The 19,419-nt window shown below is 31.8% G+C and overlaps 1 protein-coding gene across 1 annotated transcript in view; it reads right to left on the bottom strand.

Annotated features, from left to right (window-relative positions):
* Positions 1 to 252: 252 nt before the first annotated feature.
* Positions 253 to 19,419, bottom strand: part of LOC143083571 (uncharacterized) — a 76,465-nt gene continuing 57,298 nt past the window's right edge. The window contains exons 19-34 of the mRNA XM_076259835.1: positions 19,012 to 19,218; positions 18,465 to 18,543; positions 17,640 to 17,812; positions 16,897 to 17,040; positions 16,294 to 16,407; positions 15,617 to 15,733; positions 14,220 to 14,426; positions 12,974 to 13,292; positions 11,820 to 11,989; positions 10,721 to 10,855; positions 9,304 to 9,420; positions 4,470 to 6,032; positions 3,911 to 4,035; positions 2,779 to 2,836; positions 1,657 to 1,848; positions 253 to 517 (exon numbers count right to left, since the gene is read on the bottom strand). Of these exons, the coding sequence (XP_076115950.1) occupies positions 1,661 to 1,848; positions 2,779 to 2,836; positions 3,911 to 4,035; positions 4,470 to 6,032; positions 9,304 to 9,420; positions 10,721 to 10,855; positions 11,820 to 11,989; positions 12,974 to 13,292; positions 14,220 to 14,426; positions 15,617 to 15,733; positions 16,294 to 16,407; positions 16,897 to 17,040; positions 17,640 to 17,812; positions 18,465 to 18,543; positions 19,012 to 19,218 (3,716 nt within the window). The 3' untranslated portion in view covers positions 253 to 517; positions 1,657 to 1,660. The remainder of the gene's footprint in view (positions 518 to 1,656; positions 1,849 to 2,778; positions 2,837 to 3,910; positions 4,036 to 4,469; positions 6,033 to 9,303; positions 9,421 to 10,720; positions 10,856 to 11,819; positions 11,990 to 12,973; positions 13,293 to 14,219; positions 14,427 to 15,616; positions 15,734 to 16,293; positions 16,408 to 16,896; positions 17,041 to 17,639; positions 17,813 to 18,464; positions 18,544 to 19,011; positions 19,219 to 19,419) is intronic.

The raw sequence follows: 19,419 nt of genomic DNA, 5'->3' as shown, positions 1-19,419 counted from the left end.
TTTCTTTTGCTGTAGTTGTGCCGTTCCGTTTTTTTTAAATTTCTTAATTTAAATGTGTTTCCATCGGTTTTAGTTTGTTACCCAGATCTGTTTTTCATTAATCGAGTTATAAATATCAAAAAGCGGTATACTACTGTTGTCTTTATTTATGCCCCACGTCTATAATTTGGGTAAATAAAGTATGCATATGTGTATATCAATAGTACCGCATCACCTTAAATTTAGTATGTACAATTAAAGATAATAAAATAATAGCAGTTTTTTCAAACATTTATTTAACAATATTGACAGGACTAGAATTTTTATAATATATGAGAATCAGTTTCATAGTTTATCAACATTTAAACAATTGTGAGAGTTTCTAAGAAATCCGAACGATTTCGGTAACAACAAAATGTCTGTCTATATACATATGTGATGTACTTAGATCTCTATATATATTCAGTATAATCAACGGATCTTGCCTGTTTCTTCTGGCGTGATCTCAGTTGCCTATTTCTTTCAATTTTAACTCTATCTGCCAAAAAATAAAAATTCATAGTTATATTTTGCTTCTCAATGTTAAGGTTTCTGTTTAATATCTTTAAAAACTATTGTTTGTTTTTTCGATTTTATTGCATTTTCAATAGTATAATCATGACAAGACATATCGATCGAACAGAGATAAGCAAACAAAAAAATGTATTGCAAGTTTTGTAGCATTCATTATGGAAAACGCAAATGTCATGAATATTTTATTTTACAAACGACTATATGATAAAGCATACTTATCCGCATTAAACTAATGATTAAATTAAGGCTTCAAATAACTCATTAATATAAGAGTCAACAAAAGAAACAATACCAGGCAATACATAATCAATATATGATAACAATCAATACTCAGTATCCAGCTAACATATAGACAAATTGGTTATACAGAGTGCTGCTTATTTGCTAATTTTAAAAGCAAAGATTTGACATGTTTAAATCATTTCGTCAGTCGAAATTTAATCAATTTTACATAAAAAAATAGTAAAACACGATATCAATAAAAATAAAAAATCATGGTTCGATTAAGATTTTGATAGCATTCGAAGAGATTTGTATATTTAACTCTCATCTATATATAAAATTTAGTGCCAGTTTTTCACTATTATTTTTTTTATCGTTTATTTCTGTTTCATGTTACATTGTTCCAACATTATATCTTTATTTTCGTGACAAATAAATTTGAATAAAACTATCGATAGTCGAGCAAACACATAGAAGTAAACACAATGCGTAGTAACCCTTCCACACTTTACACAGGCCGTTTAACAGATACTATTGTGTACGATAACACGACGAATGTCTACCGGTTTTGATCATTTCACTTTTTGTTCACGTACATGCACTGTTTTTTCTGGAAATTTTGCATTGACATAACTATCACTGAATGAAAAAATACACATGGTCAACTACTTTCCAATGGTCATTCAATATTATGCCGTAATGTCATTAACGAGTCCATACAATTGCATTAAAGTAACAAGTAATAAGACATACTGCTGAAATGATATTAGGTCCAAGGCTAGTCATGAACAATTCATCAGCATAGTACTTCTTTACAGTATTTTATTTGTCTTTATGAAAATGCCTTTCCGATACAACAACTAAGTAAACTTTTAAAATTACCAGCTCATGTCCTCGTATTTGCCTCTGTGACATTGTTTAGTTGTGATACGAGTGTTTCTATGTCATCTGCATCCAAGGTAGAATTTTGGAGGGAATGTTCTACAACTTTGACGATTTTTTTAAAAAGACCTTCTTTGCTTGTTATATCATCAAACGAGTCCTTGCTGTTTTCATTGGTATTACCATTCGAAACTATTTACAAAACGAAAAAAGAAAAAAGACATAATAAGATGATCATATTAAATAAATGATTATAAAAATGATAAGAACAAAACTTAAAATAGTTATCTTCTGGTTATAGTAATATGTTTCGTCGTCTTTTTTGATTTGAACGCAATTTCAAACACAATTGAAATAGATCTTGTATCGGTTAATATGTTTACAAATATCCATTAACGAGTAATAAAATTCAAACATTGTGTAAAAATATTGTTTTGAACTATTTCAAAAGTTGCAAGAAGTAAAATCACAAAAATAGTGAACTCCGAGGAAATTCAATCGGAAAGGTCCTAATTACATGGCAAAATCAAATTACAAACCGCATAAAAACGAATGGACAACAACTGTAATATTCCTGACTTGGTACAGGCATGTAATTTATCATGCATGCACTACAAGAGATTCTAAACATGGTTGTGCACCTGGTTTCACTAAAATCTTATTTTTTTCCTGGATGTTTGTCTTTTATTTTTCAAACACTATAAAATCTTTTTTTTTTCTTGTATGTAAATTAAAAGTATACATGTATCCATGATTAAAACAATAAATCTAGTTTACTGAAAATTGTCCCCCGTTTTACAACCAATTGCCCAACACCATTGTGGGAAGACTGTTGGTCATCACCATAATCGTATTAGCCGGCAGTATTTGTTGCGGCATTCATCATTGTTAAGTAATCATATTTTCCTATACAAATAAATAAAAATACCACATTTTACAAAGACAGATATTGAAAATATTTAATTTAAAAACTTGACTTTATCGTTCAAAGACATTCCCCCCCTTCCCGTTTGTTTTACAACTGCGTTAGATTGATATATCGAGAGACATTCAATAAATTATAGTTATGCAGCACTACTAGTTTGTTTGATTTGAATAAAAAAAAAAGATAATTGATATTACCGATTGACATCTGAGTTGTCAGGCACTTGTGACTGGATGCTCTTCTCCGAACCCGTCTCTAAAACATGATAGTAAAAGGTTATCTGAATAATTTGAACAAACAATTCCAAAAGACATTTCATAGAATATTAGTCAGTATAAAACAGTTTTCGATTAGTAAATATAAAGATAAATTCATAAACAGTAAGAGTGATGTAAAATATGAAGGTAATTAAAAAATAAAAATATATTTACTTGACGATTTTTATTGTTTGAAATTTCATTAAGATATGTCACAAAAATGAATAACTTAATACGAAAATAGTAAAACAAACTTTTACAGTTTGCACTTTTTCCATTTTACCCAAAACAAAACAATATAAAACAATATTAAGCATAAATAACATGCTAAACCGTACTGTAAAAGATATAGTGCAAATCCAAATGTGAAAGATTTTCGAGAAATTTATATTTAAAGATTGATGTGCATTTACTTTAAAATAAGAATTGTATTGCATCGTATTGATTTTCACATGAAAGCGTTGAATTGAAATAACGGACAAAACAGGGAAACACACATATGACATGTATGACATATGTGTACACAAGATTAAAAGAGCTAACTTTTCAAAGGATAGTTTTGTCTGTTTTTTTTTTATTCTGCAACATCCACAAAAAGTCAGTTAAGAGTAGATTATCACAATTTGTAAATACATTGCATTTTGAATAATAGATATAGTGACTAATATTTTCATATCTACCCTATGAAATAAATCATTTCACAATGAGTAGACATTTGTTTAACAGACTACAGTACGCTGACCTCTAGATTTCATTTGCTTTTGGTTTCTTTCTTGGCCATCAATTAGTTGAAGCCTAATGTTAAATGCAATATTTCATCATGTTTGACCGAAGCTACAAGTCAAGTTTTTTTTTAAAATACAGGGAATCAAAACATAAAAAAGTAACAAGAAAATCATTTACGTTTTATCCTTTCTTTCGTACTTTATTTTGTCTTTTTAAAATTTTTGATTCAATCGTCACTGATGAATCATTTGTAGACAAAACTAGAGTCTGGTGTAAATATAAAATTTCAATCTTGGTATCAATGATGAGTTTATTTGAAATACCATACTGTATTATTTCAACTTACTGTTCGAATTATAGCCGAAAACGTATACAGAAACGGATTCAGAGCCGAATTAATTGGCAAAATGAATACAGCTGTCCATGCATAAACCTCAGCAGGAATCGAATGTCCATTTAGTGCCATTAAACCTTTGAAAAGAATATTTTAAAATATATAATCAAGTCTTATTTTCTTCAAAAAATACACAGCATTGCTGTTGAAATAAGTATATAATAGTTATCAAAGGTAACATAACTTGTGTTTAAATACACTAACCAAATACATCATCGATAATGATAGAGCAAATAAAAAACGTCTAAAATCATATCAAACAAATTTTTTTACTGATATACTTATATAAACAATTCAATATTAAAAACAACACCCCGAATCAAAAAAGACGATTGAAATATTATCAAATATTATACCATTAAAACACAGTTCTTCTTAAACTTCTAAATTACTTGCTTATTCATTCAATTTTTTTTCTTGCATATATTTATAGAAAAACAATTATTATCATTATACATTATAACGATTAAATAATCATGTATAAATAATATGAAAGAGACCAGTAACTTACCCATTACACCAACGGGAAACCAACATAGGAAGTCACTGAACACAACAATAAAGAGATTCCTTGCAATTGTCAAGTCTTGGTTTTTCTTGGTGGATCTAACACTATTCATAGTATTTGTCACTTCTCGATAAATTATTAGCTGCATACCAGCTATTATCAAGAACAAGATAAAATTAAACACAATGAAAATTCCGAATGAGTACTCCCAGCCGTTAGGTTTGTCGCGGGTTAGCGGCAACGCAAGGCAAACTGCTGATCGTGAATAGAAATTTCCGTCAAAGTAGGAACCAGGTAAAATTAATGGTACGACTGCTATTATGAAGCTTATCATGAAAACTGAGCCTGAAATACACCCTGCTGACCTTTTCCCAAATCTTATCTCACCAAAAGGATATTTGATTGCAATAAAACGGTCGATAGTTATCAGAAAGAGAAAGCATACTGAACTTTCACTGGAGACTGTTGATATAATTCCAGCTATTTTACAAGGGACTCCATACCGCCATGACAGATCATTCCAAACATAGTTTCCTCGAAACATAACATCGGCAGATGCTATAGTTAGCATATAAACACCCATCATGAAATCTGAAATACCTAAGCTTGTGATGAAAATACCATAGCTTTTTGACAGCGAACCACGGTCATAAATAACCCGGTATACGATAACAATCAAATTTCCAATCAGAGCACATAATCCAATTACCCATAAGCACGTTCTAAGTATATCGTTTCTCATCATATCAGAGCACGATGAAAATTCATCTCTTGCTGGTAAACAGTTTTCCTCTTTTACAGAATCAGGCCTAAGGCAACAAAATACGTAGGCGTCCGAGTAAAGCTTTTCAAGACTTGTAAGACCTTCAAAAATGTCCTTTTGAAATTCAGCCATGCGATTTCCTCTTATGTCAAGACTTTTCAAACTGTTCAAACCTTCAAAGGTGCGATCTTCAACCTTTTCAATCTTATTATATGAGAGGTTTAGTGCGATTACATTTTCAATGCCAATGAAATTATTACTTCGTAACAACCAAATGTTAGATTGTACAAGTGACATCATCGATACACTGGGTAATCCTGCAAACGATTGTGGATAGACGATTTCAAGTAATGAGTTTCCTGCGAACAGAAGTATTTTAAGATGTACCATTCCTTCAAATGTGTGTCTTGGTATTGTTGATATCTGATTTAATGATAGGTCCAATAAATACAAGTTATTGTGGAATTTTCCAAAATGAATGCGTTCAAGATCACGAAGTCGGGTTGATGATAAATTCAGTTCAGCTAGAAGAAAGTTATTTTCCAATACGATATCAACAGCTGATAAATTGGACATACTGAGGTCTATTTTTCTAGTTTCTAGAGGAAACGAAATAACTGACATGTTTTCAAGCACACATTTACTGGACAAACCATCACATTTACATTTTGATGTGCAATTAATCTCACAAAGTAGTTCATCGTCAAACTGTGGACATTCATCAAAACCATTACAACGTTTGTCTAGGCTTAAACATATATCACTTTTATGACATCGAAAAAGTCCATTACACTCAGGATTTGCTAAAATAAAAAAATACATACATATACTGAGCCAAAAAAGTTTAGCAACACATTTTTTTTCATTTTATTTTTTTTTGTTTCAACAATTTTATTTTTTTTCGTTTCAACATTTTTTTTTAATATCATTGATATGATCCTCAGTTTCACCTGTAATTTAGATTAATCGTCCTTTTTTCCAGTTGATTGATTTCGCACCATTTACGCTTTGCACGTGTTATCGGTCTTTTACCTTTTTTACCTGTTCCTTTAAAACGAAATTTAAAATTTATTTTTCACTGACGTTCAGAAACACATAATTTGTCAGAAAAAACACACGTAAGTTTAACATGTTTAAAAATAATTGCATGGGGCGTCGACCAGGCCTCCCCGAAAATGACCGCCACAGAGCTTTTGGGATGGTTGATGTCGGAATGAGTGTTGCCGACGTAGCGGCTCAATTTCACGTGCATAGGGCAACAGTTTGGCGACTAATAAACATATTTCGACAAACTGGCACTTCAAAGGATAGACCACGATCTGGTAGACCCAAAAAAACTAACAGCAAGGGAGGAGCGCTACCTTAGATTAACGTCGACACGGAACAAGTTTATTCCGGTCACACGAGTAGTCCATAGACTCAGGGCAGCTACTTGAGTACGTGTTTTGGATCAGACGGTTAGAAATCGCCTTCACAGACTTGGGATACATGCACGAAGACCACATCAAGGAATAGAGCTAACACCTAACCATCAACACCAAAGGCTAGTCTGGACAAACCGCCATTTACGCTGGCTTTACAGGGACTGGAGAACAGTGATGTTTACAGATGAGTCCCGCTTTACATTGAAGTTCGCCGATGCGAAAACGCTGCCAATCCATCATCAATGCACGTGGAGCATGGACAAGATATTGACTTTTGATAACTTTTTACCCATTTACACGTTTTGAACCTTTTGCGCTCCACCCCGAGAAATTCTTAGTGAATTTGAGTGATAAACATTCATGTTGCTTCTGACTTCATATAATTTTATTTTATTTTCATTAAAATTATATTTTGTGAAGTTTTTGTTATCAAATAAAATTTCATAATTTTGTTGCTCAACTTTTTTGGCTCAGTATGTATATATATATATATATTTTGATAAATAAAAAGTCCTTGGTACAGAAAATATAATTTAAAAGTAAAAAACACAAAAAATCACATCATAAATCGAACATTGTTTCTGTTAGCGCTTTCACCGCATCTCCAGCGGTTCATCAGACAGAATTGTTATCGTTAATAGTAACGACTTGTGACGTTACGTTATAGTAACGACTTGTGACGTTACGTTATAGTAACGTCATGCGGTAGTTGTATATATCTTACGGAATTTTATTAACGGACCGAATTTCACTTCCTATTTAGTGTGGGCTTATAAAGTTCAATAAAATATTGTTCCTTGGCTTCACGCGGAATTTTATCTTCGGTCCACATCTTAAAAAAGGGATATATTTTAAATTTTCCCTTTCCACATCGGTCAAAGTGTTCAGAACAGGGAGAATTTCGAATTGACGGGTCTTTTATCTGCTGTTTATGAACTCTCACTCTATCAATTAGTCTATTTGTTTGACCTATGTAGTTTTTATTACAAGTGGGACAGGTTGCACAATAAATGACATTTTCCGATTTGCAGTTCATGCTTTTATTCGGTTTGATTACTGTGCCGGATTTCAGAGTTTTACTTTGTCCCACTTCTAGCATTTCGCACGTTCCACATCTGGGATCCCCGCATTTTTGTATTTCTGCTACCTTCTGTGTACTGAATTGTGCTCGTGTGAGAAGTTTCTTCAGATTTGGTGCTTGTCGACGGCTCCCAATAAGCTGTGATTTGTCGACAAGATCTTTCATTTTCTCTGATTTGTGAAGAATAGGTAAAAACCCTTTAGCAGAATTTAAGATCTGGTGATTACGTGGATTATGAGTTATAACAAAAGGAATTGATTGTTGTTTATCTTTTTTGTCTTCCCTTGATACTGTTTTTCTTAGTTCAGCGATTGTGAACGTCACAAGTCGTTACTATAACGTAACGTCACAAGTCGTTACTATTAACGATAACAATTCTGTCTGATGAACCGCTGGAGATGCGGTGAAAGCGCTAACAGAAACAATGTTCGATTTATGATGTGATTTTTTGTGTTTTTTACTTTTAAATTATATATATATATATATATATATATATATATATATATATATATATATATAGTTTAAAAGTAAAAAACACAAAAAATCACGTTATAAATCGAACATTGTTTCTGTTAGCGCTTTCACCGCATCCCATGCGGTTCATTAGACAGCCCTTACAGAAAAAATGTTCGATTTATGATGTGATTTATTGTGTTTTTTTACTATTAAACTATATTTTCTGTACCAAGGAATTTTTATTTATCAAAATATATATTATATATATATATAATTAATAGTTTAGAAAGTGGTGCCAAATATGGCTATGGTAATCTATGCCTAGGGTAAGAAAATCCCTACATTTTCGAAAATTAAACGTTTTGTTAAGTAAGGTGGAGTAATTGGTTATCAAAGTTACCAGGATCATAATTTAATAAGCCACACACGCGTTTTGTCTACAAAAGACTTACCAGTGACTCTCAGATCAGAATAGTTATAAAGCCAAACAAGTATAAAGTTAAAGAACATTGAGGACCCTTAATTCCAAATACGGCTAAGGTAATCTTTACCTGGGTTAAGAAAGTACTTAGTTGTTCGAAAAATAGTAAGTATTCATGTCAAAACCAAAGTGTGACTCATTCATAGTTTACATAAGAGGAACATTGGTATCAGTCTATGACGTTTAGAGTGGTAAAAGACACATGCATACACATTTTTATAAGATTAACATTACCATAAATATATTCATTTGTATTTGTGTAAAACATAATTTTCAACTTATTGGCTGGTATATCGAGTCATATTTCTTAGAACATAATGATATATCATGTCAAAGACGTTAAAAATTGTGAAAACAGAATCTACGCAAATGATAATTACCAGAATAAGTCATAAAACCCTTTACCAATATACATGTTAAAAAAACAAACAGTTAAAATTTGTGGGTATGTTTTGTGTTTCTTATATATTCAGCCTTTACTTTTTCAATATATATTTACATGTAAATTGCTAATTAACATTAATCGATAACTTTTTTTTAAAGAAAAACACGTAGTACTTTATATCAAATGAACCAGTTTGGTGTATCACAACAACAGCATGAACAATTAAAAACCTAGATAATTTACTCACTACAGCCGCTCTCGTCTTCTCCTGCTGGACAATCTTGAACCCCATTACACAAAAGATTTGGTGGAATACAATAACTGTTTGTGCACTTAAGATATCCTGGAGGACAATTGGACGTTTCTAAAATGTATAAAACATCAATCAAACACTAGAACATGTGGTACTCCACACATTTTTTCATATTATTCTTAGTTACAATTGCTTGTCAAAGTGCGTGTAAATAAAAACAAATAACGAAGTGTAGTTGATAAACAGTTGTTGCGAGTCGTTTCAATATATCAAATGTATTCACTAGATTATTCTTTTTTATTCCCATTTTCAATTAGGCAAATTTTGTATAACAAATGCATATTAAAACATAAATTCTATTCTTTTCTTAATTGTCGTAAACAAAGTTTGCAGCTCAACAGCTGAACTGATAACGTAATTTTTAAAGTTCGAATTATGTGGTATGCACTGAAACCCTGGTTTTCCTTTTATCAATGGACGTGTTACCGTCGAAAGCAATGACTGCATGTAGCCAACGCCAAAATGATTGTCAGAAAGGTCAACAAATTCTGTTGGGCATGTTTTGAGTTATGTTTTTGTACTTTCTGATTTTGCATCTGTCTTTTGTATCACAGTGTGTTTAAGCAATTCAGTGGTGTAAACGTTAGTGTCAAATCTTTTTTTTCAGTCGACTTTTTGGGCATTTCAGTATATGGGAAACATTTGTGACATGAACCTGTCTGTCATGACATTCGTCGACCTAATAAGCAGTTGACGTTGCGGACGAAATTATGTATCGCAAATTACGTTACATAATCAAATTGTATTGACGTTGCGTTGACAATACATCTTGATCAGGTCTTGGATGGTCATTAACAAATCCATTCTACCTGTACCATTGTTTTAAGGACAGTAAAACGAGTTTCTGGCGTGAAATTGTCTAAAACAACAAGTTTACGTTTTACTGCATGCAATACTCTTGTGACTTTATTCAGATTGTCATTACTAAGTCTCGGCAATATGGAGCTGCAACATTTGTTTTTAAATGATTCAAGTGTGGGTTCGAATATCCCCAAATTGTTTCACAAAAAAAAACCCAATCCTTAAAAACATATATATGGGTTTCAAATTTTCGTTTTCAGAAATTCGTGCGACTTCAATAATGCGGAAGTTCAATAACAATAGGTACGTCAGGTATTGGATTTTTCTATCCATAAAGAAGTATGCATAGTAGTTCTATGAGGATGAAACATGATTTGGTAAAAAATAATCACCAAAATGTCTGTCGCGTTTCTTAAGTCCGTCAGTATAATACCCAAGCTTGAATTAGAATGTCTCTTGCTTGACTTTGCCTAGGGGTTTTGGAACCTTATTTTCTAAACAGGTATGTTATAAACCATGTTCTGGTGTATTTACGATGCATAACTATTACCACAGTTTGTAAGATGTGACAGGTCTCTGCATCCAAGAATTTCCTTTTTTTCGTCATAATCCAATATACACAAAACGTCTGATGGTACAGTTTGTCCTCCGCTACAGCGAAATATGTTCGACGATATTTGAAAATCTACAGTTAACAAATGAAATTGCGATTTATTACAATGAATTCTTATTTTAAAAAAAAGAAATACGTGAGAATGAGACCCTGACAAAAGTTTCGAATTTACTATTAATATTAAATAGATCTAAAAAATTAGTTCCTTCAAAGAGATTTCAACAGACTGTCGGCATTCAAATTGGATCAAATTTTGCCCCTCTACTTGCCGACTTGTTTCTTTATTATTATGAGGCTGACTTCATGCAGGAACTTCATAGGAAGATAGATAAGAAGTTAATGATATCCTTTAACTCTACTTTCCGTTATATAGATGATGTTCTTTCACTAAATAATTCAAAATTTGGTGACTATGTCGAACGCATCTATCCCATCAAACTAGAGATATAAGTTAAGGATACTACAGATACGGTTAAGTCAGCCTCATATCTTGACTTACATCTAGAAATTGACAAAGAGGGTCGGTTGAAAACAGAACTTTACGACAAAAGAGATGATTTCAGCTTTCCAATTGTGAACTTTCCATTTTTAAGTAGCAACATTCCAGCAGCACCTGCATACGGGGTATATATCTCCCAATTGATACGATATTCCCGTGCTTGCATTTCCTATCATGATTTTCTTGATAGAGAGTTGCTGCTCACAAGGAAGCTATTAAACCAAGAGTTCCAAATGGTGAAGTTGAAATCATCCTTTCGTAAATTTTACGGATGCAATCACGAGTTGGTTGACCGTTATGGAATAACTGTTTCACAAATGATATCTGATATGTTCCTTGCGTCGTAACTACAATCCCCTTCCCTTTCATGAATGTGACCTACCGAATTAGACTATTTACCGGATTTGTTATTACATAAGCAACACGACGGGTGCCACAAGTGGAGCAGGATCTGCTTACCCTTCCGGATGTGTGAATGTGTGTTCGTCATATGCAAGTAACATCAAAATAAGTATACGAGTCTTATATATGAAATACCTTCGATGCATTTTAAAGGTCCAAGATGCAATTTATTGTAAGTCGTCGTTGGCAGTGTGTAGGTATGTTTTACAGGAAGTTGTGTTTCATTGTATATAACTCCTATGTCTGATCTTATTTCATTATTATCAGCTGTGTACCAGTCGTATGGCTCGTTCCCACAGTTACATCTGAAAGTGATTTAAATATTACTAGTTATTGGAACAATAGATTATATATATCATTTTTTAGTCTTTTTATTTGGGATGTTCAACTTCTTGTATTTCAGGTAAAACAGTAAAGGAAAAAAACAAATTCAAAGATCTCTCGTTTAACAATCTATATTGAAAACGCAACAACACAATTTGAATCATGTTTGTACTATTAGTTACATAGTGTGCTAGTGACCTAATACGGTATACATGAGGTCAGTAAATTCCATATGGGGTGAGAGCGAAGACTGTATTAGGTCACAACAAACTATGTAACGAATTTATCTTACCGACTATCTTTAGTGTGAAATTTAGACTAGTGAACTATCAAAATGAGCAATACTGTTAGCATTAGTCAGTACCGTTTTGTTTTAATAAATGAACGCAACAACACCACTAACCGTGTATGAAATAAACCCGCCCCTTCTTAACTAATATGGAATATAAAAGGACGTAACTCCACTACTAACCGTGTATGAGATAAGCCCCGCCTCCCCACTTACCTAATATCAAATATACACCGTCTAAACGCGGACGCTTTTAACCAATCGTATTCCTAGAAATGTATAGGAGTTAAGATAAATCTTAATATCGTACATCACAGATGGATGAATAGAGTTTAATTCTTAAAGCCCAATAAACAAAGGTACAGAGAAGGAGATATAATAGTTAATAAAGGTAACAGTAGTATACTGCTGTTCAAAACTCATAGATCCATGGACAAAAAAAACAAAATCGGGGTAACAAACTAAAAATGAGGGAAAGGCATTAAATATAAGAGGAGAACAACGACACAACATTAAAATGTAACACACACACACACACACAGAAACGGACTAAGCATTAGACAAAATCCTAGGCAAATAACAAATATAACATCAAAACCAAGTACATGAATTTGGAATAGATAAATATACAATGATAAACGTGATAAACATGTAAATGTATACAACAAGAAAATACCTTTTAACCCCAGAATCACAATTTCCAACGAATGGGCACCCACAATCATTCTTGGGCGTTTTGTTGTCAATGATGTCCCCGTATTTTGATGATCTGTACACACGATTTTCTGAAAAATGGCAATAAACGCCAATTGATTGGCTGCATTTGCCAATATCCTTTAAAACTTCTATATGCGCGTCACTTGCAAAATAGACAGGTTTTATATCGTATCCATCTAGGGTGGCCGTAACTGTCTCCTCATTGTCATGGTGGACTATCGTTGTTATTTGAGTATAGTTTTCCCATTCATTAAATAAGCATTCTACTGATGCACTTTCTGAAATAAGATAAGCAAATTAAAGAAATTTCAAAGAAATATAAATATACGTTTAAATTGTTAAAAAATATCCTTCCGTACCAATTATATAAGACATCTTGGAATCTGAATTTTATGCATTTATGTAGCATTTCTGACACTTGTTTTGATAAATAACGTTTTCTTTAGTGACTATAACACATAATTCTATTCAGGACAATCTTTAAGAAAACCAAATTCTTCCGTTTTGTATCACTCATAGGACATTATGGTTGACTTCTCATCATTGATAATACCCTCAGACCTGTTTTAAAAGATTACGTTTTGTAATTATTAAATGATATGCTTGTATGTTAAGTTCCAGTTTATCAATTGCGTTCCTTTGCTAAATTGATTAATTAATGTTTTACGCCATTTTTAAAGCTATCGTGCTATTTCGTGGACGTCAGTTTTTATTGGTAAAGGACGCAGGAGCACCCGGAGAGAACCATAGACCTTTGGTAGGAAAACGTACATTGAAAGTCAAGATATGAGTCACTTTCCACTTCCACCGGATTCACTTGCCGAGCACTCATTGTTTGTTTAAAATGAGCTTGCAAATACATTATTCAAAAGTTAACCTCGAATTGTTTTGTACACTTCGTTTATTCTGCATTTTGTTCATATACATCTTTTAAAATATGTGTTATGCTTTGCTTTCCTGTCCTGTGTGCTCGAGTGTCTAAATAGACAATACTTTCGATCGAGTGTCTACATACAGACATCAGTAACATACATTTTACAAGCATATAATATTTATAATGATAATAATATTGTGTGTTGTCGACGTGCACTGTGTTCGTTATCAGTTTTTCTTTTCACCACACAATATCCATCATCACTTGAACTAGGTGATAAACATGGTGGATATATTACATACATTTTACAACAATAACTTAAAAATAATACCGTTTAGATATAAATCAATAAGATAGACTCCATTTTCCTTCGAACCACTAGCGTACCAATCTTTGCAAGTGTGTTGTGTTTTCTTTAGACAGTCTTCAGATTCATCTTCATGGAAAAGGCCGCTACAGTCGATAACTCCATCACAAACTCTCGAAAAGGGGATACAGGTCTGGTCGTAGCATTGGAAACTTTCGGATCCACAAATTTCTAGAATAATGACATCCATAGGGACATTTCAAAGGTTTTTAATGCTCTAAAATAATGACAACCACATTGACATTTCAAAGGTGTTTCATGTTCTAGAATGTTAAGTCCTTGATAAAAACTGAACTAAACAAATAATAAAAGCAAAACCGTAGATTTATTATAAACTTCATTAACAACTTCATACAACTAGTGCATTACTACTTCAATCATAACATATATCCTGTTTAAAGATTTTATTTTATTTTATTAGGTTCATACATGATGCTTCATTGGAAAAAAATGAACGATTAATTTTCAAAGATGCAAACAATATTAAGGTGACGAAACAAACAATCGAAAAAAAGATAACAACGTGGCCAAAACGAAAAAACAAACTTGTTTCAAATCGAACAAAAGTCACAACGTTAACACTACCCAGAGCAAAACATATATATATATATAAAATCATAGTAAAACTCGATTGCTCTGTAAGCGATAGCAATTCCGTTCAAAGAAATGTCTAACAATCGGTACTTAGACGTATTCAATGATGGGAATAACAGAATAGGTTTGTGGCTTCGACAAGAACATATCAGAGTGTATATATGTACGACAGATATTTGATAACAAGGAGTCAATAATGATGGAGTCCGTTAAAATCAAAGGGATGATTTCAACTTAATGAGTAGGTTTTGTATCTTTCATTAAACATGTTAAACGAAAATCAGGATAAGAAAACCAAACGCTCAAATGTTGGTTTTAAGAACGAGAAAGTTGAAAATGGATCCCCATCGAATATTGTCAAAATAGTATGCAAATAACGCAGATGAATTGTTTATAAACTCTTTTCATACATAAAGCTTTTGCTAAAGTTAAATTTCTTCTTCCCAACAAATTGTCTCAATCATAAGTATATATATTTTGTGATTTAAGAAATCGATAGACATGATAGCACTCTGCAACCGTTAATTTTATCACTTTACATCATGAGGTGTAGTTGAAAAAAAGATGTTTTTTGATTACTTTAGCACAGTTTTTTATTTAAATGATTTTTATTCACTATTGAAAGATTTGTGTACAGGCAGAGCTAATTTTTAATAGTTTGATACAAACGAAATATACGGATAAACATATATATTCGTTTAATAACTATCTACAACAACATGTTCATTTACATACATGTAAGGAATAATATACATGAGGGTACTTACCACACAAAATCTCATCAGATTTGTCATAACAATTAGTAACAAAATCACATCTTTGATGAACAGGAATACATTGCATATTTTTGCACTGCCACTCGTTTGTTGAACATGTTCGTCTTTCTAATATTTAAAAAAGCATTTTTAAATTAAAGACAACAAGGAGTATAAGAATGAACAAATTACAATAATCTATTAAGATACATAAAGGTAAGGTAAAACAGAATCTAAATGAAGTTTCCTCGACAGGATAAAAATATTCTGCTATGCATGAATAACACGTCATGCTAAACAACAGTTATGCTGACATAACTGAAGAAAATATTTGTGTAGTCATCTCAATTGCAACAGTTAATTTCAAGCCAACGCATATTCAGTTAATTCTTCAAATAGATACAATTTAAAAGCTTGTAATTTCAATGAATTTAGCCTTGATGAGTTTACACAGGAATACCAACCACCCCACAAAATCTGTTTATCAAACCTCATTAAGATGAACTGTTCTTAGTCTTAGAAAAAGTTTTCAGTGACAACAGAACCATACACAACTACATAAACTGTTACTAAATAACATTGATACCTACATGTTAGCTTTCACAAAAGTGTTGTGAACCTCGGTTCATAATTAAAACACACATACATTATGTTCGATTTTACACTTTCTTAAGATATAATTTAACTACCACAAAATTGTTCATCCGATCCATCTTGGCAATGCTGAATGAAATCACAATGTAAACTGATTGATATACAACTTCCATCATCACATGTAAACTGGTCATTGGAACAGGAAGATGCTTCAACATATTGAAAAAAAATATGCCGTCAATTAAAGATTGAATAATAAAGATTCTGGTACAAAATAATTGACAACTCATTTTCAATACGATAATAACAGATATTTTTACATCAAAACATTGTCATATGTCTTGATATGCATTATTAATTTTATTAATCTATTAAACAGCGTCCTTGTGTGATAAATGAACTAATGAAAAATCAAATACTGATAGATACTTATATAGTATCAATATTGATTGAAACAAAATCGTCTCCTTTTTATAATTGTAAACCAATTGCAAAATTTAGAATGCTTGGCGTCATCTTGATTCGAAATATAGCCTTTTCTTGCTTGAATATATCATTTATTAGGCTTGTTTGTGAACTAATCCTTTATTGTTACCTTTAGTCTTATATAAAGAGATGCATACGTATTATAACGTGTTCAAAAACAATACTTATAAAATATTTAGACAAATAAGAATAAATAAATATAAAATACTTACAACAATTTTGTTCATCATCGCCAGAAATGCAATCTATCACTGAATCACATATTAATATATTTAGAATATATTCACCAGAGTTACATAGATACAGGATCTCATCGGGTCGTGCTGTCACTTGATTTATTGAATTTCTGATATTATCTGCATTTTATCAAAATAAAAGAATTAACTTGTGTAATACTGTTTCAATGAAAACTTTATTCCTTTAATTTACATAAAAGATAGTATTTTTTTTAATATATAATATTTAGTGGTAAAAGATTTAAGGCAATATCTATTTTGTTTCTCATTGAGTAATGGAGCAATGAAAACGTTTAGCTTTTGGGGTAAACATCGTGTAGTGTAAGTATTGGACAATTTGTAAATTGAAGGACAGAGAACACCATTGTTTGATCGAATGCAAAAATACTATAAATGATTGATATCACAAACGTAGAGTTTGAAAAGACAAAAAAAATAAGTCAAAGAGTCCCTGATGACTGTCGAGTCGTCTGATGAAATCAAACAATTATAGACTTGTCAAAGATATTGCATAAAAAGTTTGTTAGAGGATGCCTATTAAAGAAAATGTTAATGAACATGTTGTTTGCAATAACAGATATTTCAAATTGACGAAGGAAGTATTAAATACATCTAGACAATATTTCGCTTTCAATAAGTATACATTTTTATGAAGTTAAATTTCGGAAAATGCAAAATTTGAAAAAAAATTTTTTTTTGTTAGTACATGTATGTCTTACCATTTACGTTTGAAATCATTTCTGTCTCACAAATGAAGTTTGATATTTTGTTGTAGGCGCAAGCAACATCATGCCATGCGTTGATATTGTGTATACTAAACAGCTGAATTATTGAGCATTGTTCATTCTCTAAGCCATCTGGTTGTGCAAATCCTGTACTCTTATCAAAAAACCTGTTGACAAATATTTTTTTTAAATGTAAAAGAAAAAACCAACCAAAACTTAAATACAAATACTAAACATTCCGTAAAGTTTCATCAAACGTCAACTTAACTGTATCAGTACACGCATTTACAAGACGTTTGTAAAGCTACAATTTACCTTTGCTAGTATTCAAATCAGAAATCAGTAAAGGGTTTGTCATTCCTAAAACATTCATGACAATTATATGACTTTGTGTGTATATAATGGAGAAGATTTCATATCTTGACATTACTAAAACATATACGAACAATACTCTGGCGCATGATAATCTGCGCAGGAGAACGGACATAATAGTTATCAAAGGTACCAGGATTATACTAACTTAGGAATAGGAAGAATTTACATAAGGAACAATGAACAATTATAGAAACCTAGAAAAAAACAAACAAGTCTATAAGCAGCACGAACCTAAGGAAAACCCGTGAGAATTACAGATTCTATGGACAGGTATGCATCCTGCTCCTCAAGAAATCGTTCGTTCTGGAGATGTGTTTCCCTGAAAACCCAGGTATAGTTTATTGCAGTAGTTGTGCATGACCTTATTGAGGACTTAATGTTTAATTAGACAAACTTTGCTATTTAGGATGCAAGTGTTTTATTTTCAAGGGTAATTAATCTTACCATGCAGTGAACGTCAAAGGTTTTTCATCCGACCAAACATAATCCCTCATCGTATACCCATTAGTCTTCTTCCTCAGGCCTTTGATGTAAATATGTTGATAGTATTATTATTCATAGTAATGCAAACACTAATACGAACAGTAAACAGTTCGCAAAATGATGTAAGCTTCATTATAACATATTGATGAAACGTTGGTAGTTGGTGATAAGTTTTCCTATTTAAAATCACACCAAAGCTCCATTCTATTGTAAGACAATGAATCCATAGCATGTGTCGTTATTCAATCAGGAGAAGATTGACAAAACTTATTCATGTTCATGTTTCATGTTCTAAATATGTTAGATCCTTCTTGATGCAGTCTTATGCACAATTGAATGCTTTTTTCTCTATAAGACTATTAGTAGACAAGAAGGTTATTTGTTGATTTAAAATGTTACTGCTTATCGCAATTTTGATTGTTTTATATATTTTCACTTGTAGTCTTTTTTTGTAGAGGAGTACAATTAAAAACCTATATTTATTCCTATATGTAAACGTATTACCTACCTATATATGCACGATCACCTTCTAGATTATCTTTAAAAACAGTAATGAGGTAGTGAATAAATTTCATTTCTGAAATATTAGCTATGCTAACAAGATGACCGTTGTGATTGTTGCATTCGTTTTCGGCTTCAATCCATGTGATGCCAAATTTCTTCTTCTGTAAACTATAACAACTGTTCCTAAATGCATGCCAGTTGTCTGGGCAACCTATTGATATTATATAACTTTATTTTTAAAACATATGAAACAATCGTGTCTATGTCTCAATATATATGCATGCATACTTTATATACTTCTAGGTAAGATAAATGTGTAAACTATTTCCAATGAATTAATTTTACAGAATCGGATTAGTCTTTGAGGTGTTTAAAATCTGTGTCTAATGACTTTTGAAAGTTAACCAGAAAA

Source organism: Mytilus galloprovincialis, chromosome 1, assembly GCF_965363235.1.
Source record: "Mytilus galloprovincialis chromosome 1, xbMytGall1.hap1.1, whole genome shotgun sequence".
NCBI lineage: Eukaryota > Metazoa > Mollusca > Bivalvia > Mytilida > Mytilidae > Mytilus > Mytilus galloprovincialis.
This window is presented reverse-complemented; position numbering and strand designations above follow the sequence as displayed.